The 26,318-nt window shown below is 45.5% G+C and overlaps 1 protein-coding gene across 1 annotated transcript in view; it reads right to left on the bottom strand.

The window, feature by feature from the left end:
• Nucleotides 1-26,318, bottom strand: part of FNDC7 (fibronectin type III domain containing 7) — a 70,062-nt gene that overhangs the window by 14,368 nt on the left and 29,376 nt on the right. Inside the window, exons 7-13 of the mRNA XM_073582862.1 lie at nucleotides 13,825-14,079; nucleotides 11,808-12,065; nucleotides 9,897-10,148; nucleotides 9,526-9,780; nucleotides 5,861-6,121; nucleotides 2,883-2,912; nucleotides 1,162-1,216 (exon numbers count right to left, since the gene is read on the bottom strand). Of these exons, the coding sequence (XP_073438963.1) occupies nucleotides 1,185-1,216; nucleotides 2,883-2,912; nucleotides 5,861-6,121; nucleotides 9,526-9,780; nucleotides 9,897-10,148; nucleotides 11,808-12,065; nucleotides 13,825-14,079 (1,343 nt within the window). The 3' untranslated portion in view covers nucleotides 1,162-1,184. The remainder of the gene's footprint in view (nucleotides 1-1,161; nucleotides 1,217-2,882; nucleotides 2,913-5,860; nucleotides 6,122-9,525; nucleotides 9,781-9,896; nucleotides 10,149-11,807; nucleotides 12,066-13,824; nucleotides 14,080-26,318) is intronic.

Below are 26,318 nucleotides of genomic sequence, written 5' to 3'. Positions count from 1 at the left end.
ATTCTCTGCCCTGTTGAGGGCAGAGCAAAGTACTGCAGTGCGCAGGTGCCGGGAAAGGTCAGAGAGGCCCGGCGCCTGCGCACTACAGTACTTTACTCTGCCCTCAACAGGGCAAATTAGTTTGCCTGCGCAGGAGCTGCGACAGAAGGAAGAGGACGTAATCGCATGAAGATGGGAGGCACCGGACCGGGACCTGCGACACCCATCGGACCAGACCGCCCCCCAGGTGAGTATAATCTAACTTGTTTTTCTTATCTTTCAGATAACATCGGGGGCTTATCTACAGGATTATAGAATGCTGTAGATAAGCCCCTAATGGCGGTGGCCGCAGCTTATATGCGAAAAATGAGGTGACAGATTCCCTTTAACCTACAAATGATAGTGAAAAATCTAAAATGCCTAATTATTTTTCTTTTCCTGTAAAATTTGAAAAATTTCAATAAAAATTACAATTTTAAAAAAAGTGTATATGATAGAATTTAGGCATAAAACACCCTGAAAAGTCACTTTCAGCTATCTCCACCAAAGTGAACAGATGGGGAGGAGCCGCGGCAGGACGGAGTGTGGCAAGACCCGCCTTGTACATTCATCAAAAGAGGCGGAGTACATTACAGGAGAAATTATGTCCTGTTTGAGAACGGTGATGGCAATTTCAAGGCCTGAGTTGGTCTCTGTTCTCATTGTTTACAGCGTTCTCTCCTTTTCAATGCGCACTGACAATGTGCTCTCTTGATGGCTAGTCACTTCTCTTTACACCCAGAAGGGAAGTGCTATGTCAATGCACATTAAAAGAAATATCATGCAGGAAGTGCATCCTGACCATTCGTCGGAATGGACAACCGGTTCATTCCAAGTAGACTAGGGACTAGCCCAGCCCCTGAAACGGAGGTCACTGATGAGACTTCGTTTCAGGGTGGTTCAGCAGCTGCAGCAGTGACTGCAGCGCCAGCCCTCTGATGACATCCCATTTGAGAATCGCCAATGCACGCTGAGGTACAGGAAGTAGGGTAGAGAGAGAATGGTAGGGAATTTTTAATTGAGGTACCTCAGTGAAGTGGTTACATTAACAAATTGGTGTGGTATGGCACTTTTTTAAATTTTGGATTCAGAAAAATTATGACTACTATGAAATAAAATGTAGTCTGCATGTGATTTACTTACCTAGATAGAGAATGTTCATTATTTTATGTGATGCTTCTCTTTCCTCTATAGATCACTGATAAAAAATCATGAACAATATAACTTTTTTAGTTTGACATCGGCGTAGCATACAAGGTGTTTTTTTTGGCGAAATGAATTGCACTTTTGAAAAAACAGCAATCATTTTTATCATGCAATGCACTGAAAACAAAAAAATTGCAGCAAATAACTGAAAAAACTGCAATTTTCCCTCCATGAGTCTCCAGGTCAGTATGATTACTGCTATAGAAAACGTATCATTTTTTTAATATTATCTAAGTGGTTAAACTAGTCTAGAACTTTATAAGAAAGATAAAATTTGGTTTGTGTCCCCATTACATCAGATTCATACTTCTTCATTTTATCTGAATAGAGCTGTTGGAAGACTTAGATTTTGGAGTGATGAGGTTTCGTTTTTATGGGTACTATGCGGGGTTAATACCATTTTCAATTGCAAGTTTGGGGGAGGAATTTTGGAGAGCCTGAAAAAATACAATTCTGGAGTTAGTTTGTTCGTTATGATATTTATCCTATCGGATACATAATTTTCTACACTGATTGCTCGCCAGTTTTGTGGACATGGTGATACAAAATATGTTTTTTTCTCTTCATTTCTTTATTTTAGCTGGAAAAAGGGGTGTGATTAGAAGTTGAATTGAGGTGGGTTTTTTATCTTCTCTTTTTTTTTTTTTAAAAGGAATGGTACACTTTATTTTTTTAGTCTCATTAGACAACTTGAATCTGTGTCTAGGCTTCTCAAGAGTATCAAGATGGTGGCCATAGGGTCCTTCAGCAGGTCCATTTGCACCCAGGGACCAAGGGGGGCGGTAGATATCCGAACATGGATCCTGAGACATTAATACCATTTTCAGAGACTGACTGTGGCATCTAAGGGTGAGTTTCCACATAGCGCATTCCTTGCGCTTTGGATGGAGCGGAAAGCCCGCTCCGCCCAAATCCCTGCCCCCTTCTGTACGCGCGGTGATTCCGGATGTGCTCATTGAACACATGCGGTATCACCGCATCGTATACATAGAGTAGGCTATTTACTCGGCAGAGACTGAGCATCTCCGCAAGGTAAACAGACATGCTGTGTTCTAAAAAGACGTGCCGCATGTCCGGTTTCGTGGGTGTGTCACCCGCGTATTAGGACGCATAGTGGAGACGGGATTTCATAAAATCCCCTCCACTATGCTGTAATATCTGGAAGCTGTGGATTAAACGCTGCGGCTATACGCAGTGTTCAATCCGCAGCAAATCCGAATGTAATACGCCATGTGGAAACATACCTTAAGTGGTTCAACAGTGATTAACAGTAACTTGGATCACTGCTGTTAGAGGCAGGCGCTTGCTGTATAACACAGCCAACTCCTGACCTGTGGAGACGGCTCAGCAACTGAGCCAACTAAATACACCCATATCTCTCATGTTGGAAAGGGATAAAATAAAGAATGGCAGCCAACAGACCTCTTACAATATGTTTAAATGGGCAGCTTTTTTTCATACTAATTTCTGTGACGGTTCCCGATACCTGAATAGGGATTGTAAAATTATCGACGTGCAGTACCAAACACTTCATTCAGATATGTGGAATTGATTTTCAGTTGTGGAATCTGAAGCAGAATACAGCTGCTCAGCTGATGATCCAGTTACATTTCTTTCATGCCAAACAGTCTGAAAAACTATATAAAAAGGCGTCTTACCCATTCCGAGAGAGCTGCCCGAGCATGTAACTGGAATATAATAGGGGAAGCATTAATACATGCTATAAAGGTTCTACCTAAAAGTGTATAAATATGCTTAGTATGTACAGTATCTCTGCTGCCTTATAGATAGTATCATGTCAAACACATCCCAATTAAATGATTATTTTGATGGTAAAAGAGGATCCATTGCACAAAATTAATTTTAAAATAAGTTTATTGAATCATATTAAAATAATGTTAAAAATTCAAGCAGATAGAACATTAGTGGCTTACTTACAAAAATTGAGTGAATGCATCCTGTATAGAGCCTTCATATTAGGGCAGAATATTTAATATTGCACTATCCTAGATTCCATACTACAAAGCTGTTTAATCATAAATGTATGAAGAGGCTAATATAAAGTGCAAGTGCATAATTCATAAGGCTATATAAAGTCAAAGTGCTTCAGGCATTTAGAATAGAGTGCATCGTTTTAGGTAAATCAAGCCACAAAGAGCAAACATACTTACAAAGTGCCCAGTGCTTTTAGGTATAGGTGCATTAAGCCACCACCCCTGACAACGCTGTTTCACCAAATGCTTTCTCAAAAGGTGCCTGAAGCACTTTGACTTTATATATAGCCTTATGAATTATGCACTTGCACTTTATATTAGGCTTTTAACTATCATGTGGGTCGCCCTCCCAGGGCCGTGGGGTACTCGGTACCAGGCCGGTATCGGTGGGACGTGTCACAGCGGCGGTGACCCGGACCGTGGCCCTGGGCACCCAAGTAATAGGAAGATGTGTATGGTGGAATGTAGTTGAATGAATAGTTCGTGACGCCACCTGTGGTGTTCGGCAAGGGAGGTGTTAAGCCGACGCTGCAGACAGATCTTCCGGGACAGATGGTGTGGTGCAGCAATGATGCTATAGCCCTCCACAGGCAGGGCTGTTGTCCCAGGGCAGTGTAGATGTGGAGACATTTAGATGGTGTAGTGTTTGGCGCAGGGGATGTAGCAGTGCCAGGTGGACGGACGCAGGAAGGAATGGAGGACACCAGGGCATGTAGTTCCAAAGCTTTACTCACAGTCTGTAGTGCCCGCTTCTGTGCCGTGTCCTCCGGGTCAGGGACTCAGTCAACCTCCAGGCAAGATGGAATGTTCCCTTCCACACTCCGCCAACTTATGTGCCTTTTCTGAACGTCTCCTCTATAGCGCCTTTAAGTGTGAAGATCTCCTAGTACTGTGTTACACTGGAGTTCCTCCTGACAGATGTTCCCAAGAACTCTACTTGCACGGCAGACAGCTGTAGCCTGCTTCGGGGACTCTCTACTCCTAAGTCCCGGCTCTCTATCCGTGTTGCTGTTGTGCCCTCAAGTCTTAGATGGAAGTAGTGCATTTACAGTCCACTACTCCACCGGTGCAGTCTGCTGCAGAACCATTAGTGTTCATACAACCTCGGGGACCGGGCCCCGGTCATGCGCTTAGAACTTCTAGGCAGGGTTCTTCCTCTAACCCACGTCCTCTATGTTCCCTTTTACTCCTACGTTCCGTACTTGTCTTTTCCCTTCTATGGAAGCTCAGGCTTCGATTCAATGTCCTCCTCCTTCTTTCCTTTCCCGTGCCAGCTGGCTCAGATCACTGAGGCAGCTGCAGCACTCCTTCCTCCATCCCTCCTCCAGGGATCCCCACTCCTCTCCGAGTGGCTTCCTCTCGCTGACTCTCCGTCTGACTGAACCTCAATCCTGGAACCGTCCCGCTCTTTTCTATGTATTCTAAACTCCACCCACCTCCCAGTTTAGTGTTCCAAGCAGGGAACCACCAAAGGTGCTCTGCCTCTCTCTAAGCAAGGAGCCGCAATGTGATTTTGCTGAACTACTCTATTGTGTGGGGTGCGAGTGTTGGAGCGTGGTCAGGAGCCTCCAACTTACCTGGATGGTGGGGCACCACACCTTAGAAGGTGCAGTACCTCTGTGGCAACTGAGCCTCTGGGGCGCCACACATATGCATTTATGATTAAACAGCTTTGTGGTATGGAATCTATGGGTATGTTAAGCCAGGATAGTGCAATATTTAATATTCTGCCCTACTATGAAGGCTTTATACAGGATGCATTCACTCAATTTATGTAAGTAAGCCACTAATGTTCTATATGCTTGAATTTGTAACATTATTTTAATATGATTCAATAAACTTATTTTAAAATTAATTTTGTGCAGTGGATCCTCTTTTTCCCTCAAAATAATCATTTAATTGGGGATGTGTTTAATATGATATCTAAATTGGAGGTAGTTTTTTACTTTATCAAACAATTTTTGGACTGTGTTTCAGACTCATAGGTAGTATGTAAGGTTTCCCATTAGTAACCATTACTGCCACTATTAAAATAAGTTACACATCGCTGGAATCAGGGTCTTTGCCCCCTACATTATGCAATGGGGTATGCAAAAACCTAGTGACGGATTAGTTTTAAAGATACTGTATTTGATACAAAACCATTAAAGGGGATTTTCTGGCTATAAAAACTATTGACTATCCACTCAGCTAAACCCACTGATAATGATGGGTTTGGCCAACAGTCTAATGGTTATGGTAACCAAGGACAATTAATTGTCGGGGAACTAAGGATCAGCATGTCCAATTTCACACTGCCGATCCTTCTGTTCTCCCTGAGATAAGCCCCCGCCAGTCACGTCTGGCAGCAGCTCCCATAGAGAACACAAAAGTGAGTGCTCGCTCTGGAAGAGATGGCTGACGGCTGAGTGATCAGGCCAACCATCGTTTGGCCAACAGCTATCTTATGTGAAAGGGGAGCCTATGTTACTTAGAACAGAATTCACATTTGCTTACTACTGTAGCCAACCCAGTTCATAATATCACTTGCTCCATAATACCAAACCTTTGTCCTACTGTGTACTCCATTATTTAAGTAGACCATAGTGGGACATTTCTGTGGCAGGGAAAATTTACTACAACAGATGCTCTCAGAATATTACCAGAATATATTTTTTGGGGACAGAGCAAAATTTGGTTGTTTTCGTCACTGATAGGGGAAACCACCAGGGTGTATACATCTCCACATGGTATTTCGGTGACATCACAGTAACTGAAGCTACTGTTTGGACTACAGGTAAAATTTCCTTTTGTTCCATAGATGTTGACTGTGTAGTTATCTGGAGTGGCTGAGGCTCGCCAAGTGACTCGGATGCCAGTGTTAGACAGTCTATATAGCTTCACTCCTGATGGGCAGCAGGCACCTGTGGAATACAGAGAAACTCGTGTATGGCTCGTCAACAATATCTTATAGTAATTCTTCTGTCTTATCAAATACTAAGGGTGTGTGCACACGCTGCGGATTCTGCTGCGGTTCCGCAGCGGATCCGCAGCACTTTTTGCTGCGGTGTACAGTACCATAATATCCTATGGATATTAAAAACCGCAGTGCAGACGGTGCGTATTTTTCCATGCGGTTTTCCAAACCGCAGAAAGAATTGACATGTCAATTTTTTCTGCGGATTCCAATGCGGTTTGTCATCTCCTCCATTGTGGAGATGAAAAACCGCAGGGCAAAACCGCAGGTAAAACTGCAGGTCTTTTGACCTGCAGATTTACCTGCGGATTTTACAAAATCCGCGCGGCCAAATCCGCACCCCAATCCGCAGTGTGTGCACATACCCTAAAGCTCAATGGAACTGAGTTTGTGGTGGAAAGGAAAAAAAACAGCAATCCTGTTATTGGATTTTGGATTTAATTTTTACTGCTTTACTGTGCATTGACATATTAACTTTATTCTGCAAATTTATTCCTAAAACTAAATTTATGCTTTCCTAGCTTTTAAAATAAAAAACTGTGCATAGGCATATGCTGAGACCAATAATATTCATATTGTTTTCATGAAGGAGCCTTGTGAGGCCTTGGTTTTTGAAGGATGAGATGTCGCCTTTATTAAACAAAATGTCATTTGTCACTTTTTTTTTTCTGAAAGCAAGGTGACCAAAAAGCAGCAATTCTGGCTTTTTTATTTACTTACTACCTGAAGAGCCCGGGCTCTGGGCATAGAAACCAACTGTGGTTAGTTATAACAAATTATAATGATTATATTGCACATGAAAACATTTCACATCATATATTCAACACTACAGATTTGCAACACAAATTAACTAAATGATTACCCAAGTATTGATAGTATTTTATTTTCAACTCATTCAAGAGCCTTTTGATAAACAACATGTGTATCTGTGTATCTAACCCTATCCTGTGTGATAATGTCTGCTGAGCTGTGTACCTAATCCTCTCCTGTGTGATACTTTCTGCTGAGCTGTGTATCTAATCCTATCGTGTGTTACTGACTGCTCAGCCGTGTATCTAATCCTATCATGTGTGTTACTGACTGCTCAGCCGTGTATCTATTCCTATCCTGTGTGATCCTGACTGCAGAGCCGTGTATCTAATCCTATTCTGTGTAATACTGTCTGCTGAGCTGTGTATCTAATCCTATTCTGTGTGATAATGACTGCTGAGCTGTGTATCTAATCCTATCCTGTGTGATACTGACTGCTGAGCTGTGTATCTAATCCTATCCTGTGTGATACTGACTGCTGAGCTGTGTATCTAATCCTATCCTGTGATACTGACTGCTGAGCTGTGTATCTAATCCTATGCTGTGTGATACTGACTGCTGAGCTGTGTATCTAATCCTATGCTGTGTGATACTGACTGCTGAGCCGTGTATCTAATCCTATCCTGTGTAATACCATCTGCTGAGCCGTGTATCTAACCCTATCCTGTGTGATACTGACTTCTGAGCTGTGTATCTAATCCTATGCTGTGATACTGACTGCTGAGCTGTGTATCTAATCTTATCCTGTGTGATACCATCTGCTGAGCCATGTATCTAACCCTATCCTGTGTGATACAGACTGCTGAGCCATGTAGCTAATACTATTCTGTGTGATACTGTGTGCTGAGCTGTGTATCTAATACTATTCTGTGTGAAACTGTGTGCTGAGCCGTGTATCTATTCCTATCCTGTGTGATACTGACTGCTGAGCCATGTTTCTAATCCTCTCCTGTGTGATTCTGACTGCCGAGCTGTGTATCTAATCCTATGCTGTGTGATACTGACTGCTGAGCCGTGTATCTAATCCTATCCTGTGTAATACCATCTGCTGAGCCGTGTATCTAACCCTATCCTGTGTGATACTGACTTCTGAGCTGTGTATCTAATCCTATGCTGTGATACTGACTGCTGAGCTGTGTATCTAATCTTATCCTGTGTGATACCATCTGCTGAGCCATGTATCTAACCCTATCCTGTGTGATACAGACTGCTGAGCCGTGTACCTAATCCTATCATGTGTGTTACTGACTGCTCAGCCATGTATCTAATCCTATCCTGTGTGAGACAGTATCTGCTGAGCCGTGTATCTAATACTATTCTGTGTGATACTGTGTGCTGAGCTGTGTATCTAATACTATTCTGTGTGATACTGTGTGCTGAGCCGTGTATCTATTCCTATCCTGTGTGATACTGACTGCTGAGCCATGTTTCTAATCCTCTCCTGTGTGATTCTGACTGCCGAGCCGTGTATCTAATCCTATCCTGTGTGATACTGGGCTCCCCCTGCAGTCTGTGTCAGAGGGTGGTCTGTGTTGGCACGGTAATAAATTGTGTTATTTCCAGCTTTACAGAAGGACGATAACACCATAGTAATGATAAGAATAACAGGCAAAATTGTTTGGTGAATTGGAACGCGCGGGGTTAAAATTTCGCCTCACAACATAGCCTATGATGCTCTCGGGGTCCACACGTGTGACTGTGCCAAATTTTGTGGCTGTAGCTGCGACGGTGCAGATGCCAATCCCGGACATACACACACACATACACATTGAGCTTTATATATTAGATTTTAGCATATGGGATAAATAATATTGATGGTATGAATACTGTGTCGTATTTTAATTGTTACAGAAACAGCAACACCAAATATGTTTTTTTTAATTGCGTCTGTAACAAATAGGAAACTAGAAATAATTTAAACCCTTGCCTTTTGTGGGGCTTATATATTTTTGGAATAAAACAGGTTACTTGAATATATGATCCTTTGATCATTGATGCAATACTCAGTATTGTGTTATCCTGTCAGCATTTTCCTGTTGGCACTTCCAGAACTTAATAATAATAGGTGGCAGGCGTGAGGACCTTCATGCGGCCGGTGCCTTCCATGGCAACCCACCGCCACCCAGTGATCACGCTGTGTGGGAACAATGGGGTGACATTGTGTAGAGTCGATGCTTAGATGCCATGGGCATTATAGAATGCAGCTTCTTCGGGGGTTAGACTGTTGGTATCGGGGTCATTGCAGACTCTAGCACAGTGTTCCCCACCTTCAGTCCTTAGGGACCACCAACAGATCATGATTTCCTTTGTATTGCACAGGTGATGCAATTATCACCTGGGCAATACTAAGGAAATCCTAAAAACATGACCAGTTGGTGGGCCATGAGAACAGGAGTTGGGGAACACTGCTCTTGCACTATGCTTGCCATCAAAAAGTCCTGAAAACTGGTGGACATCGTCATTAATAGGACCGACTGTTAGTCAAAGCAAGGTTTCATAACATAGGAGATCTAGGGAAGAAATACAAATGGACTGACTTACTGGATGAGTAGCCATGATAAGTACACTGTGACATAAGACCCGTCTGGCTCACTGCTTCCAGGGACACCGAATAGCTGGTTCCACATGTGATACATCCCAGCAGACAGTGCTCCTCTAGGGTGTGGCACTTGGCCTGTCCTCTCGGTGATTCCAGCATTGTAGTGTATGTCTGGGCTCCTGTGGCTCTGGACCAGCTGACATTGGTCACAGACTGCGTGACTTGGACAACACTAAGATTTGTTGGACAGCAGGGAGCTTCAAAAGAAATAGACGAGCTTCGTAAAGAGCAGCAGATCAAACACTGAAGCGATCGTTGTTACCCCCGCACTATGAAGAGCTACAATGTGGTGCCATGTGGCAGAATACATTACCTGTTTCCAGAGGCACACTGTAGCTGGGCAGGCTTATTCCTTCCGCTGTCAATGCCACTGCACTGACCATATACATTGAGCCACATGGCAGGCTTCCCAGAGCACAAGAGGTGCCCCCGCTGGTGCAGTTCCATGACTTATTCTCCCCTCTGACAGTCACGGAGTACACGGCGTTATAGTTAATGGAATCCCAGTGTATTCTATATGTGCTGGCATCAGCTGTGATATTTATGATTTCAGGGCTACATGGGGCTGGAATTAAACAAAAAGTTAGCTGGCATGTTATAAAGACAAAGCCTAAATGATAAAAAAAAAATGCAGCATTTTACAGTTAGAGCACATTGACTAAGTCAGCTAAAATCTTATTCACACAGTGTTTTTTTTCCCTAGCATTTTTTATTTTACTTGTGCTGCTTTTTTCTTTTAAAGTAGTATGCTAATTATTTCACTGCATTTTTTCCCATTAAGATAAAAAATGGCCTAAAAGCAATCTGTCAGTAGCCTTTTGCTACACTGTCTGAGTACAACATGATGCATTTATGTGTCACTTACTCGGCTGTTTGCTGTTGTTTTTCTAAAATCACAGTTTTCTCTGCTGTAGAGCTACCAGTTTCAGTTCTCTGAATGCTGAGCTTTGTATAACCCCGCCCACACCACTGATTGGTAGATTTCTGCATACACTGTGCATAGACAAAAAGCTGCCAATCAGTGGTGAGGGCGGGGTTATACAGATCTCGTGAATATGGAGGACTACATCACTGCAGGTTTACTAGTCCTCTAGTGGTAATCTGCTGCTGATAAAACAAGGATTTTTTGAAAACTACAACAAGCAGCCCAGTAACTGACACATGGCTGGAATCAGAATCTCTGTCTCTACATTACACTGCTCTCCAATTAGGTAGCAAAAGCCTACTGACAGATCCATTTAAGTTAACAACAAAAAGACATAAAAAAATACATTAAAAAACAAATAGAAAGTAATATTTTTTTGCTGTGAATTTCAGGTACTAGCATATAGGAAAAAAAATGCATTAAAAATACTAAATGTGAACATACCCAGCTAAGATACTGAATACATTATTTTTTAATATAATAAAATAACAATAATACACAATGTATGCAGACAAATCTCTGACATAACTCGGGGGCTGCATACCGATGAATGTCACAATATTAAGATTTATATTTTTTAAATATTTAGAAAACAATGTATCATTTCCTTTAGGCTGTGTGCACACGCTGCGGATTAGGTGCGGATTCATCCGCACGGATTTTGTAAAATCCGCAGGTGAAACCGCAGGTCAAAAGACCTGCGGTTTTACCTGCGGATTGCTCTGCGGTTTTGCCCTGCGGTTTTTCATCTCCTCAAATGGAGGAGATGGCAAACCGCAGGAGAATCCGCAGAAAGAATTGACATGTCAATTCTTTCTGCGGATTGAAAACCGCAGATAATCCGCACGGAAAATTCCACACCGTCTGCACTGCGGTTTTTGATTCCCATAGGGAATCATGGTACTGTACACCGCAGCAAAAACTGCTGCGGGTCCGCAGCGGCCAAAACCGCTGCGGAACCGCAGCAAAATCCGCAGCGTGTGCACACAGCCTAACAGTTTCACCAATACTTTCTACCTTGTGTTGGGATATTGCATAAAATCCCAATAAAATACATTTAGGTTTGTGGGTATAATGTGAAAAAAATGTGGAAAATTTCACAGGGGGGATGAACTTGTTCAAGCCACTATAGATGTCTACATAGAAACTAAAAGGCTATAAATTGAACATGAAAGGGTCGTTTTTATTGCAGAAACGTCTGATAATGACTCATGGCGGACTCATCTCTATAATGAAGGCTTTATTAGTCAAAGCAGAGATCCTCTGGCGAGGAGACTATATAACTTGGCAACTACATACCTGTCCTCATGTACTTTGATGAGCAGGAGGTGTTACTGCCTGTGCTCTCACTGTATGAATACACGGTGACATTGTACTGTGTGTCACACTGCAGACCGGACAGTGCACACACTGTAGCCGTGTCGTTACACAGGATTACGCTGGTGCCATCACTAGCCTTGGTTTCATACATTTCTGCACCTCGTACGGTAGACCAGACAATCTCCAGTGTATCACTCGACACATAAGCTGGGCTGAAATCGCTGGGGCAGCAGGGTGCTGTAGGCAAAACCACGAACAAGGAGAAATAGTTCAATACGTTATTGTAGAGATGTCACAGTACTGAGAATGAAGGTCAGAACATCAGTCTTATATGTGTAGTTTACGGATTATATATTTGTTTAATCCTCCACTTAAGGATCGCTATGAGCAAATCTACAAAACCTAAGGGTATGTGCACATGTTGAGTTTTAGTTGTGTTTATCCCCGTAAAAAAAACGCAGTGTTTGACAGAACAAACAAAGTGACTGAGATTTCTGAAATATAATGCACACGCTGCTTATTTTTTCCTCAATTTTCAAACCTGCAGAATGTCAATTCTTTCAGCGTTTTACAGAGATTTCACCCATTCCAAGGAATGGAGAAAAAATGCATTGAAAATACGCCTATTTTACAAGTTTTTCCTGCCAAGAGACGTGTTTTTTTTTTGTAGAATTATCTGCATGAAATACTTAATGTGTGCACATACCCTAAAGTTATTTACACAGACAAAGATTTTGTCCAGGGTTTCCCTGACCCTAGAAATTGTAGCTGGCTCTTCTTGGGCAACATTTATACAAGCACTTAGCCCAAACAGCCCTGCACAACTTATCAATCTACTAGGATAATATCATGCACCAGTTGCAATTTTTTGCACAAAAATAAAGATATATACACACACATTGGCCCCAAAAAATAAAACAAGTCCAATGCCAGGAGATCAAGAATGAGGTGCAAATTGTGCATGCGCCCTTCCACTATGTTCGAGTCTATGGCACTGATGAAGACAGCTGAAAGCAGCACAGCACTCGGCTATTTTCATATCTAAGGCCTGTTTCACACATCCGTTTGTCACCATCAGTCAAAATCTGCCGATTTGCAAAAAAAACGGATCCGCCATTTATCTTGGCGGATCCGTTTTTTTCTCCATTGACTTTCATTATCGGCGGATTTTGACTGAGGATCGTCCGTTGCATACGTATTTCTGCGGATCCGCCAAAATTTTGGCGTCCGCTGAGATCACCGAACGGACAATGCAATGTTTTTTTTGTTGTCCGGATCCGTATTTTCCTCTTTTGCTACATGTTTAACCCTAAATCCAATCTGGCTGCTGGATAAAAAAATCTCTCTCTCCTCCACTCACCGCCTCATCGCCCGAAATCTCGCTTCATCGCCAGAGATCTCGCCTCCACTCACCGCGACATCGCCCGAGATCTCGCCTCCTCTGACTGCTACATCGCCGGTAGTCATTTTTTCTTTTCAGCCGTGGTTCCTTTAAAATTCCAAAATCGGCGGATCCTGGCGCGCCAACGGTCCGGTGGCTCCCGTTGGTGTTTCATCGCCCACGGATCCGTTGTCCGCCATTTTAGTGGCTGCCAACGTACAGGAAAAACGTAAGTGTGAAACAGGCCTTAGTGCCTGGAGAGAAGTGCTGGGACAGATCCAATCATCAGAGCAGAAGACGTCCCCCATTTCCTTCTGGCTACAAGGTCACAGCCTGGAAGGATTAAATAGTGCAACAAGTCACGCATGCGGCCCGCGCTTCTCTATCCAAGTCTGCTCTATTCTAGTGTATCATGAAGTTAGCGCTTAACTATCTTAGCATATTCAGCACCACAAACTTCAATTAGAGCAGCAGGAGACAGTGAGGCCACAGCGATCTGACAGCTCTAATCTACCCAGCGGATGGGTGATTCCTTGCTTACACCGGAATGCCCCATTAATTATATTTTGCTTTCAAATCTGGGAATCATTTGACGTCTATGTTGGTGACAATTACCTGTGGTGTAGTTAAGAAGCTCAACCAGAGGGCTTTGTCCTGCCTTATTATACGCAAACACACTCATGAAGTAAATAAATCCACACTCGGCTGGGAAGTAGCACGGTGACTGGGTTGTGTTGCAGTGAACCTCAAAGCCGTCATCACTTTTCACAAATACAACGTAATACTCAGAGAGATTTCCACCAGACCACGAAACTGTCAGGTTGCCAGGGTTTTCTTCCACAAAAGAGATTCCACTAGGGGCACAGGGAACTAAGAGGACAGTTTAGATGCTAGAGTCAGATATATGCAACGAAGACAACAATAAGATAAGGTCAAATTGGTTCCATGAAAATGTGGTTAGAGCTTAGGAAGATTATCACTTACCAGCTGGGTCTTTCACGAGTATCAGTACAACAAGCCTCCATATAGTAACCATCAGCTGCATCACATTTGAAGGGACATATATGACCTATTAATATGGGCATACAGGTAGTAGAAATGTTACACTAGTCCTACCTGTCTGCCTCACGTTAGTGGTCTTTTTTGCTGAGAAATGTTATATTATCTCTATATGTTAATGATTTCTTCCAGGCTCCGGGGCGTGCTGTGCTGTAAGAAATCCTTGCCTCCTGTCCTCATTATAATACTACCCCCTTCCCATGCACATAAGTGTAAGGTTCTCAGTCTCTTTGGACATGTTTTTGAAACTTAGGTTTTTCCGTCGGCCATTTTGCTTGACTTAGAAAAGTCTGACTGACGGCTTCACTGTAATGACCCCTCCCAAAACCCCACTTACCCCTTCTTAACTTAAATAAGACACGACTGCGTGACATTGGATGTAAAAGGCCACAGCAGCCCCGTTTATTAACACCAAACAAGCAATAACATTTTATCCATAAACATAACCACCAGCAAAAGGAGGGGGGTAAATGAAGAGTCCATTGTACATGATTGCAACACCAGCTCCACCACGTGCACTCAGCCGCACCACACCGGCTCGAGGACACCCAGCCGAGTGTTGCCCAACCAATGTCCTGCTGGGACCCAGCCCAGCAGGGATCCACATTAACATGCCCCGCTGTGACCCAACACAGCAGGGTCCCACGTTAACATGTCCCGCTGTGACCCAGCACAGCTGGGACCCACGTTAACATGTCCCGCTGTGACCCAGCACAGCTGGGACCCGCCTTAACCAAGTATACCATTGCACCACCAGGGGTAACCCGCTCCTGCACTGGGTTCACCCCCCCGCTCTTTGTGCAATCCACCGACTTCAAATACCCCCCTCCTTTCCGCCGACTGCTGCGACAACGTCAAACCTCTTCTTCTCTTCACCATGTCGATCTCCAGAAGATCCTAAAATTAGGGCGGGACGATTCCGGACGTCTGCAAGGTAAGGAATGACCATCCCCCCACAGTTCTGCCCTATATATCCATCCCACAACTGACCACTCCCTGCCAACTCACATTGCACAATAAGCCCCATAGCTCCAACCCACACCTTCCCCACAAACACAAAGCACTACTGACCACTCTCTGCCAACTCACATTGCACCATAAGCCCCATAGCTCCAACCCACACCTTCCCCACAAACACAAAAGCACTACACCTTACCCTTCACTAACCCTCAGGCCTAGCATCCCTCCTTAGTCATGTGCGCCCTCCCTGTAGCCCCTTTGGGGCAGGCGTCCGGGCTTGCCTTGACTTAGGAAAGTCTGACTGACGGCTTCACTGTAATGACCCCTCCCAAAACCCCACTTACCCCTTCTTAACTTAAATAAGACACAACTGCGTGACATTGGATGTAAAAGGCCACAGCAGCCCCGTTTATTAACACCAAACAAGCAATAACATTTTATCCATAAACGTAGAAATATTCCATAAACATAACCACCAGCAAAAGGAGGGGGGGTAAATGAAGAGTCCATTGTACATGATTGCAACAACAGCTCCACCACGTGCACTCAGCCGCACCACACAGCGGAGTGTTGCCCAACCAATGTCCTGCTGGGACCCAGCCCAGCAGGGATCCACGTTAACATGCCCCGCTGTGACCCAACACAGCAGGGTCCCACGTTAACATGTCCCGTTGTGACCCAGCACAGCTGGGACCCGCCTTAACCAAGTATACCATTGCACCACCAGGGGTAACCCGCTCCTGCACTGAGTTCACCCCCCCCGCTCTTTGTGCAATCCACCGACTTCAAATACCCCCCTCCTTTCCGCCACCGCGAGCACGTATGACACCTTGTACGTGCAAGTACCACCACCAAAAAAACCCAACCCGAGCCGACTCTGCGGCTCGAGTAACCAATGTTTCTGTACCAAGACCAATCGATCAAAACTGATCCCCATTAGACCTCACAATGCCAACCTACACCAAAATACCAGTACAACAAGGTCAGCCACACTCAAGACCTGCAACTAGCCAACCGCATCGTCCAATCCTATGCACCGCCTGCACGACCAGTCCCCAACCTGAGCCGCCGCCTCTGCCTCGTTGAGACCGCAACATTGCAGGCGCCTCCGAAAATTGTACTTCACCTAATAATTAATCAAAGCCAACCATTATTGCCGTGAACAAAAGAACCTACATTGGTTCCCCAAACCTCCGATAGATTCTTGAAAATGTGCCCAGTAAAACCCACAATGTAGTCATTCCAAACAGGAGCCCCTATGGACACCAACACGAGCACGGCTCCCAGGCAGAAAATTGCACTTCACCTGATAATAATCAAAGCCAACCATTATAGACGTAACGACAGAACCTACACTGGTTCCCCAACCTCCGACAGATTCTTGAAAAACGTGCCCCACTATATAGTCATGAACAACAACACGAGCATGGCTCCCAGGCAGGAGCATTCAGGCCCGATGTCTCAGATCAAACCCCTTGACGCCCCAGCGACCAAGTCTCCACCACACACGTGCAGTACCAAAACGCTGTTGGTCCCGTCAACCCTGCGTGATAGCATCTATCTTAAAATATCCACCCAACTAGAAAACATAAACCAATCCACCCCGTAATCACCACGACCCGGAACGAATTAATTGTGTGCATCACCCGTGCACTTCGAACCCAGAATCACAACACTATTGTTGCCACCCTCTTACCAAAAGTGAGATGTACTCCGCACCCATTTCCCGCTGAACTGCGGATTCGACACTACTCACAAAAGAAAGAAAAGCGACTCCACACCACCTGAAGTCCAGGAAAACTCAGACACACATCACGTCTCCCGAAAACCCCAGACACCATAAACCCGGGCCATCCGTCAAAATATTGCACTCACCGGTGCCCGATGATTGTCCACCACTCAGCCTTAAAGCACCGCAAAAATCACCCCCAAACGGAGCACAGCCCCAGACGAATACCAGGTCCTTAGAATCATTAAAAGTCAATGCACATCGCACTAGCTTCCCCTGCCACAGCGTACCACCAGCCCGACATTAATGAAAGTAATGTTATAGTTGCAACCTGCTCACCCACTACCTAAAGTACACCTCCCCCGCAGCAGCGCTGCATCACAACCGTGTCCCCATAATACCAGCCGGTCCTGACAAGTGCGCATAACGGAATAAATGACATAGCCATGTATTGCCGGACGGGCTACACCCACGCGGGAGACCATTCACACGGCCATCGAAACAACATGTCCTGCCTCATGCTCTATACAGAATTCCTGACAAATGGAACAACACCCGCTGGATAAACAAACCGTTCACCAACCAGGACCCCCAAGACCAGTAAAGCACACACTGGGTTACCCAACTCAAATGTTGCATCATCCTTGCGCAACACTTCACCCTGGCCCCCCCGTCCGGGGGCACCCAAAAAGAAAAGACTCTAAGGAGCGCTGTATACCCAGAAGGCAAAGCAGGACCAGCTGCACCCACAATAAACCTCCTAGCCCATCGTAACGAAAAACTATCCACTCTGTATAATAAACTCCTACGTAGCTGCAATCAACGGCTGTAACAAATACCACCCGATACAGTCTGCCAAAAGCTCAATCGGCAACCCTAAAGAACCACAGTGAGAACCCACCAGTCCTTACGTACAAAAGTTGTTAAAACTGCCCCAGGGCAGCCACGACCAGCAAATTACCGTAAGAACGCCATATGACTGCAGATCATGCAAAAACCCCCAGTGGATCGTAGCCCCACGTATTCAATAACCAAAATCAACCCCCCAAAACAGCAGCGCGATATACACGGGAACCTAATAACGACCCCCGACCTGACACGATGTACTCGTTAACCTAACCTGACTTAGACATAGGGCCCCAGGTGAATCAAACACTTTGACTTATCCAAACACATGATAACCGCAACTACGCCCTGAGCATGAAGAAACCCAAAGTAGTCAAGGGTTGGACCATGAACAGAAAATAAGCACTGCACCATCCCTAATACCAGATAATCCCCGACTACCACACAGAAACCAAACCACGGACCTCAACAACCGGACATTGACCAACCATAAAACCCCAGCTCCACGCCATATCTACGTACCCCCAGAAATTAACCAGGAAAACAAATCCAGTAAAAGGTCAACTCCAAGCCCCCCGGGGGAAATGTCATCCATTGCTGCCAGAAAGGCAGGTTCCCAAAAGATCTGCCGTCCCAAGCATCTCGACCTCACCAGAACGTCTGCCGCAACAAACCAAAATGCCCCTAGAAAACATGAAAACCCTTAGTACACTCAAAGCCCCTATTGGAGAACCGAACCCGGCATATAAATAAAACACACCGTAATGAAAACTCGACCACCTACCCCCTCACCTCTGACCAGCAATAGAACACACCCCACTGTAACGTGAAAGATTTAGCCGCCCGATGCACTACCCAAACAGATCACCACGTCAGTGAACTGCCATCCAACCCTTGTCAAATACTAGGCGCGGCGATAAAACTGCTCACCACATCAGTGAACTACCATCAAGCCCTTATCAAATACTAGGCGCGGCGATAAAACTGCTCACCACATCAGTGAACTACCATCAAACCCTTATCAAATACTAGGCGCGGCGATAAAACTGCTCACCACATCAATGAACTAACATCAACCCTTATCAAATACTAGGCGCGGCGATAAAACTGCTCACCACATCAGTGAACTAACATCAACCCTTATCAAATACTAGGCGCGGCGATAAAACAGCTCACCACATCAGTGAACTACCATCAAACCCTTATCAAATACTAGGCGCGGCGATAATCCTCCAGCCCAAAGACCCCATGCCTATAAAAATAAACCATAAAACCGGCATGCATATGGCTATTCACCACCGCTCTGCCAATATCCGTATCACCACCTGAATTACTCACAAACCGCCATGGAATCACCACCATACACAAACACCCAGAGAATGCAAGCACAATTATACTAACCAAAATAAAATGATGTCGTCACCTATAGATATACCCACTATCATAAAAGCAAACTAGCATGAAATTAAAAAATACCTCCCAACACTCATGAAGTGCACAAAACAGCCTCCTGGACCACAAAGCAACCATTCCCTCACAGATTCGAACGCTGTCCACATGGACCAGCCGCGCATCTTTCCGAACCCCCAGACAAACACCCGAAACCATACGTAGCAACACCCTTCCCAACCAATATAATCTAGACATTAATAAAGGTTTAAGTGTGCCTTAGTGAGCCTTACTTACTATAGATATACCCACTATCATGAAAACAAACTAGCATGAAAATAAAAAACCACCCAACACTCATGAAGTGCACAAAACGGCCTCCTGGACCACAAAGCAACCATTCCCTCGCAGATTTGAACGCTGGCTACATGGACCAGCCGTGCATCGTTCCGAAACCCCGTGACAAACCAACTACTACTCTAGTGCGAAACCATACGTAGCAACACCCTTCCCAACCAATATAATCTAGACATTAATAAAGGTTTAAGTGAGCCTTACTTACTAGGCTGACTCCGCAGAACCCCACGGAACAGCCGTCACGTGTCCTCCGCGTCGAGCACCGCAACTGCGATCTTCTCCATGGATCTACGCCGACTGCAGCCCTCCTGGGCCACAGCGCCAGCGCCCAGACCGACTGTCCGTCCGGGAACGCATGGCAAAAAGTCACCGGCTCGGAGCCTCAAACAGGGGGGGGGGGGAGGTTGGCGCTCCAGCCGCAGGCAACACCTCCTGAATCTGGCACCCAACGCCGGGGGAACGCGACGCCGGACCACATGACCTGTGGCCCTTGGCAGCTGAAGGGTGGCCACATGACCGAGCCACCGCCCGCTTCCCCCCAGCGCCGCGAGAAAGGAAATGAGGCCGGTGAAGTCACACACCACCTCGCCACCGGGCTCCTTGCCGCGTCACGTCACCGCCGTCCACCGATGCCGATGACCGCGCCGGGTCAGGTGACCACGCTGGGTAACGTGGCCGCGACGTGCACGTCACCACTGTGTGGCGCGATCCGAAATGGAGGGGAGGCCGGCCACGTCCCTCACCGCCCCGTTACCTTGCTGCCTGCTTCGACTTCTGGCTCCGGCCCCGCAATATCTTCTGCAACAGGTCTGCTAATGGGGCTCATCCTCCGCTGCAAACTTAACTCCGGGCTGAGGTGCTCAGGAGGCCGTGATCGTCGCTGCCGCTTCGGAGGCAGAGGGGTCCCATCTTCTCCGCCGTCGCCATCACCAGACCATCGCTGCAGCTGTTCCTTCATCCACTGCTGGCCGCGCTGCTCCATCATCCTCTTCATCTGTGCCACGAGATATTCCATCTTCTGGATCCAAAGATTCAAGCTGAAGTCCCAGATGTGAGGAGCTGACGATTCCGGACGTCTGCAAGGTAAGGAATGACCATCCTCCCACAGTTCTGCCCTATATATCCATCCCACAACTGACCACTCCCTGCCAACTCACATTGCACCATAAGCCCCATAGCTCCAACCCACACCTTCCCCACAAACACAAAAGCACTACACCTTACCCTTCACTAACCCTCAGGCCTAGCATCCCTCCTTAGTCATGTGCGCCCTCCCTGTAGCCCCTTTGGGGCAGGCGTCCGGGCTTGCCTTTCTGTCCTGCTGCAGCTATCTTGCCCTCAGTTAGTATGGAGTTTCCAGCTTTTATGTTCCCGCCCTGATTCTCTCTCTGTTACTTCCCTTGTAACTGTGAATTTAGCAGGCAGCAAGTTTCCAGTGTCCACAAGTTCATCAGCAGGCGGTGGATGGAGTACCAAGTCCAAGGCTTCCAGGAGCCAGGTCACAGGCTAACAGCAGACTTGATTCTGAAGCACAGATTGATCACCTGAGGCCGCTTAAAAGGCAAGAGGGAGAGAATCAGGGCGGGAACATAAAAGCTGGAAACTCCATATTAACTGAGGGCAAGATAGCTGCAACAGGACAGAAAGCAAAATGTCCGATGGAAAAACCTAAGTTTCAAAAACATGTCCAAAGAGACTGAGAACCTTACAATCAGTTATGACCCCAGAATCTGGCGCCCTACACTCCCTCAAGAATATGTACCTCATCCGCCCTTCTGTGGGCGCTGCATTCAGGGATCTTCTGCGCAGTCGCTGGTGACTTCCGCTCCAGTGAACTCTGGTGTGCACGCTGATATGATGTTCTCCCCATTTCCTCCCTGCATAGTCATCACCATGTACCCATGGTTCCTAGCGATGACTGCAGGGAGGAAGTGGGGAGAGCATATCATCGGCGCGCACACTGGAGGTCACAATGACTCGCCTGCGCAGAAGATCAATGAATGCAGAGCCCACAGAAGGGAGAATGAGGTTCATATTGTGGTGACTCAAAGGCACGGGATTCTGGGGCCATAGCTTACATATATGGGAGGGGGGTAGTATTATAATGAGGACAGGAGGCAGGGATTTCTTACAGCACCGCACGCCCCGGAGCCTTGGAAGAAATCATTAACATAAAGAATGAGTATAAGATTTCTCAGCAACAAGACCATTAATATGAGGCAGACAGGTAGGACTAGTGTAACATTTCTTTTACCTGTGTGCCCAAATTAATAGGTCATATACATCCCAGAGGGTGACAGATTCCCCTTAAAGCACCACTCCAGCATTTATTTTATTTTCACCGCTGGAGTGGCGCCTTAAAATCCAAGACCTCTACCGACTGTCTGATACTCACCTTCTGGCGTTTTCATCTATTTTCGCCGCTGCTCATCTCCATCTCCTGCACTTTGTGACCTGTCCACTGCTCCAGTGTTTCATGGAGCGGTGCAGAGGTCTCTAATTAACGTGAGTCTATGAGATCCTCGCTCTGGCCCCGTTCTTGCCTCTTTCTGGCTCTCATAGACTTACGTTGAGCGCTTGTGACGTAGCTTCTAACTTCTGGCCAGTCAGAAGCTGCGCTCAATAGTTTGAGCCATGGGACTGGAGCAGTGCCAAAAACGGTGAATACGCCAGATGATGAGTGTATGACCGGGGCAGGGGACTTGCGCCTAAAGCACCACTCTAGCAGTGAGAAAAAAAACACAGCTGGAGTGGTGCTTTAATAATAAGCAATATATTATTATAGTTAATTATGGCTTGGAATAAATGTCTGCATTGACTTTATGTGACTGCAGACTGCCAAATCATGAGAGGGACCACCTGTTGCATGCGTCCCCAATATCACTGGTGTTATCAGATGGTCATGGACCCCATGTTTGCTATGTGCACATGTCCACGAAAAAGGTTTGATTTCTCTCAATAGAAGAGAATTGAGAGAAGCCAAAAGAGTCATCATATGACTGCCTGCTGACATCAGCGATGCTACGGCCATTGTTACTGTACATGGGGGGATTCAGAGGACATTATTAAATGTTAAGTGGGTGGGTCGCCCTCCCAGGGCTGTGGGGTACTCTGTACCGGGCCAGGCCAGTGTCAGCGGGATGTGTCACAGCAGCAGTGACCCGGTCCGTGGCCATGGGCGCCCAAGTAATAGGGAAGATGGAATGGTGGAATGTAGTTAATGGAATAGTTTGTGACGCCACCTGTGGTGTTCGGCAAGTGAGATGTTAAGCCGACGCTGCATGCAGATCCACTGGGACTGATGGTATGGTTCAGCAAAGATGTAAAAGCTCCCCACAGGTGAAGCTGTAGTCCCAGGGCAGTGTAGATGTGATTGGCACGGGGATGTAGCAGTGCCGGAAGGGTAGGAAGCAGACAAAGACACAGCAGGGTGCAATTTCTGTACCTTTACTTGATAAGTGCAGTCCAGGGTCCTGATTACAGACGTAGCGGAGCAAGCTAGCATGGAAGCAGCTCAGGGATTCTCTCTCAGCAGATGGGCTGTGCAGTCTCCTTCCTAGCGCTTATTTGAGTGAAGTACTCCTAGTACTGAGTTACACTGAAGTTCCTCCTAATTCTCTTCTACTAGCACTCCTCGTATGGCAGACAGCTGTAGCCACTATTCCTCTCTTGGCTCACTCTGCGCTGTTGTGCCTCTGAGTCTTAGATGGGGGTAGGGCATTTACAGCCTCCTACTCCTCTGGTGTCTGTTGCAGGACCATTAGTATCCATACAACCGTGGAGACCAGGCTCCAGTTCATGCGCTCTCACTGGAGATGAGCCTTTCCTCTCCGCTCGATCTCCGCGCTTCTCCCTCACGTCTGCACTCTTGGCCCTCAGAGAGCACTACTCCCCTCAATTCTGGTTCAGAGTCCCCCTTGCTGGCCTGGAGTGGAACTGTGTTGCATGTACAGGTTAACTGCGAAAGAGACCCTTCACTGCTTCCAAGCCTAGCATTACCCTCCCTGGAGGAAGGCAAAGCCACTGTGGCGGCCTTACTCCTGGGGGCGCCACATGAGCACTTAAGCATTATTGTTATAGGGGCACTCAGAGTATTGTGACCATCAAAGTTGCATATGGGGTATTATTTTTAGGGACAAAATGTGGAGGGAACTAGCACAGGCCGTTAATATTTTTTAGGGGGGAATTTTACTGTCTAGAGAGCATAAAGGGGTAATTATTACTATGTAAGGGGCACAATGGTGGCAGTATTATGTGGGGCGGTAAGAGGAGCAGTTATTGTACTACACAGCAGGTGCTGTAGGACACACGTGTACGTGCAGTGCATGTCAGGACGTCTCTCAGGTTAGTGTATAGAAACTGCAGCGCTGACAGGTTCTATGGCATGCAGATCTGCATGCTATAGAAGTGATCAGCCTGCACAAAATGAGTGTCCCATAGTGCGACAAAGTGTAAAACTTAGAATGAAATAAAAAAAAGTTAAAATAATTGTAAAAATATATAAAAAAAAAATAAAAAAAAAATCAATATTTATTTGATCACTAAATAAATATTTGAATGAAAAAAAAAATCTAAACAATAAAAGTGTTACGCTCTGTCCCGGTCCTGCTGCACACAGCCCCAGTCCCATACCTCCGCGAGGTCCCCATCGGGACTTGCGCCGTCCTGCCGCAGCCTCTGCTTTTTCCTTCCCCTCTGCTTCCTGGCGTGCTGTCAGCAAGTCCCCGGGGAGAGTGGTTAGGTCGCGCGCATGCTCCCGGTCTCTTAAAGGGACAGCACACATTTTTCAAAAATGTCTCTGACCAATAGCGTGGTACTGATTACTATTTCTGGCCCCTCAGCCATAGGGAGGGCGCCGAAGCAACAAGTATCTTCTGTTGCTAGCTTCCGGTTCTGCTGTTGTTATGCCTGTGCTTCTGCAGTGTTCTGCCAAGTACTCTGCTTACACTGTTTGTCTCTGCAGACTGTCAGTTACCTGTTACCCAGCTGTCCAGGACGACGCCCATACCGTCTACGCCAGTTCCGTCGTCATTCCGCTACTCAGCCATCCGAACACATCTGGACAATGTCAGTGCCAGCTTATACCCACGTACCCGGAACCCATCGGTCAGCTCCACCATACCTGTCAAACTTTTTATCCGTCTGTCCCGCTGTGATAGTTGCCACATGTCCGGGGTCTAACTGGAGGTAGCACCGATGTTCTCCAGACATTCCATTCTGACCTTGTTCGAGGGGACTTACTACAGGTGTCTGGGACACTTAGTCATGCCCCCTTCGGAGCCCCCCGGACCGTGGTCCTGAGGTTCCACAAATATCGCAATAAACAACGAATGTGAACTTCACCATCTGCATCTCCGCTTCCATTCATTATAAAAAGTATACATATTTGGTACTGCCACGTCTGTAACAACCCGACCTATAAAACTGTCCCAATAGTTAACCCCTTTAGTGAACACAATAAAAAAAAATTAAAAAAGGCAAAAAAACAATGCTTTATCATCATACTGCCGAGCATAAAGTGAAATAACACGCAATCAAAATGACATATATATATATATATATATATATATATATATATATATATATATGGTACCGCTGAAAACGTCATCTTGTCCCGCAAACAAAGAGCTGCCATACAGTGTCATCAACGAAAAAATAAAAAAGTTATAGCTGTCAAAATAAAGTGATAAAAACAATTATTTTTTCTATAAAATAGTTTTTAGCGCCAAAACATAAAAAAAGATATAAATGAGGTATCACTGTAATCGTACTGACCCGAAGAATAAAGCTACCAATAAAAACATCAACTTGTCCCGAAGAAAACAAGACCTTATATGACTCTGTGAGCCAAAATATGGAAAATTATAGCTCTCAAAATGTGGTGATGCAAAAATTATTTTTTTGCAATAAAAAGTCTTTTAGCGTGTGACAGCTGCCAAACATAGAAACCTGCTATAAATAGTAAATCAAACCCCCCTCCTTTATCACCCCCTTAGTTAGGGAAAAATAATAAAATTAAAAGAGTATTTTCCATTTTTCGGTTAGGGTTAAAGTTAAGGTTAGGGTTGGGGCTAAAGTTAGGATTACAGTTACGGTTGGTAATAACAGTGTTGTTAGTATTGTGGTTTGTATTCATGATCAATATTGTAGTAGTCAGTCACTATGTGATGGTAATATGTGGTCTGGTCATGGTGTAGTGGTATTTATCCCCTATATGTGGTATTATTCGGTCACTATGAGGTGGAATGTGTAGTCTAGTTATGGCGTGGCGGTAGTACTCCTTGTATGCGGTATTATTTGGTGCCTATATGCTGGTAATATGTAGTATTATTCGGTCACTATGTGATCTGTTCATGGTGTGGTGGTATTTCTTATCTGTATGGGGTATTATTGGTCTTGGTATAGTGGATTGTGTTGTATATGGCAGTCATCTGTTCTCTCTGATATTAATTAGAAGATATTTTATTTCCATTTGAGATTAGGTACTTGGATCACAGCGTCAGATATGCTGCAAGGGTTCTCCTGTGAAAAAGTAATCACCTCACCACAGGATTAGTGATAACGTATTGATTGGTGGTAGTGGGAGGGTCTGACTACTGGGACACAGTCGGCAGAATGTGAAATTTTTATCCCTATTAAGCTGGAGCAGTATGTTCGACCTGACCACTGATCCATTCATTCATTCTGTGGCTTAGAGCACTGCTCTTATTTTTTTCTGGAAGCCTCAAAGAGAATGAATGGAACTGCGATCAGACTTCTGAACTGCTGC

Source organism: Dendrobates tinctorius, unplaced genomic scaffold, assembly GCF_039654945.1.
Source record: "Dendrobates tinctorius isolate UK_male_01 unplaced genomic scaffold, ASM3965494v1 ptg000074l, whole genome shotgun sequence".
NCBI classification, from domain to species: Eukaryota; Metazoa; Chordata; class Amphibia; order Anura; family Dendrobatidae; genus Dendrobates; species Dendrobates tinctorius.
Note: the sequence above shows the minus strand (reverse complement) of the source record. Positions and strands in the feature narration are given on the sequence as shown.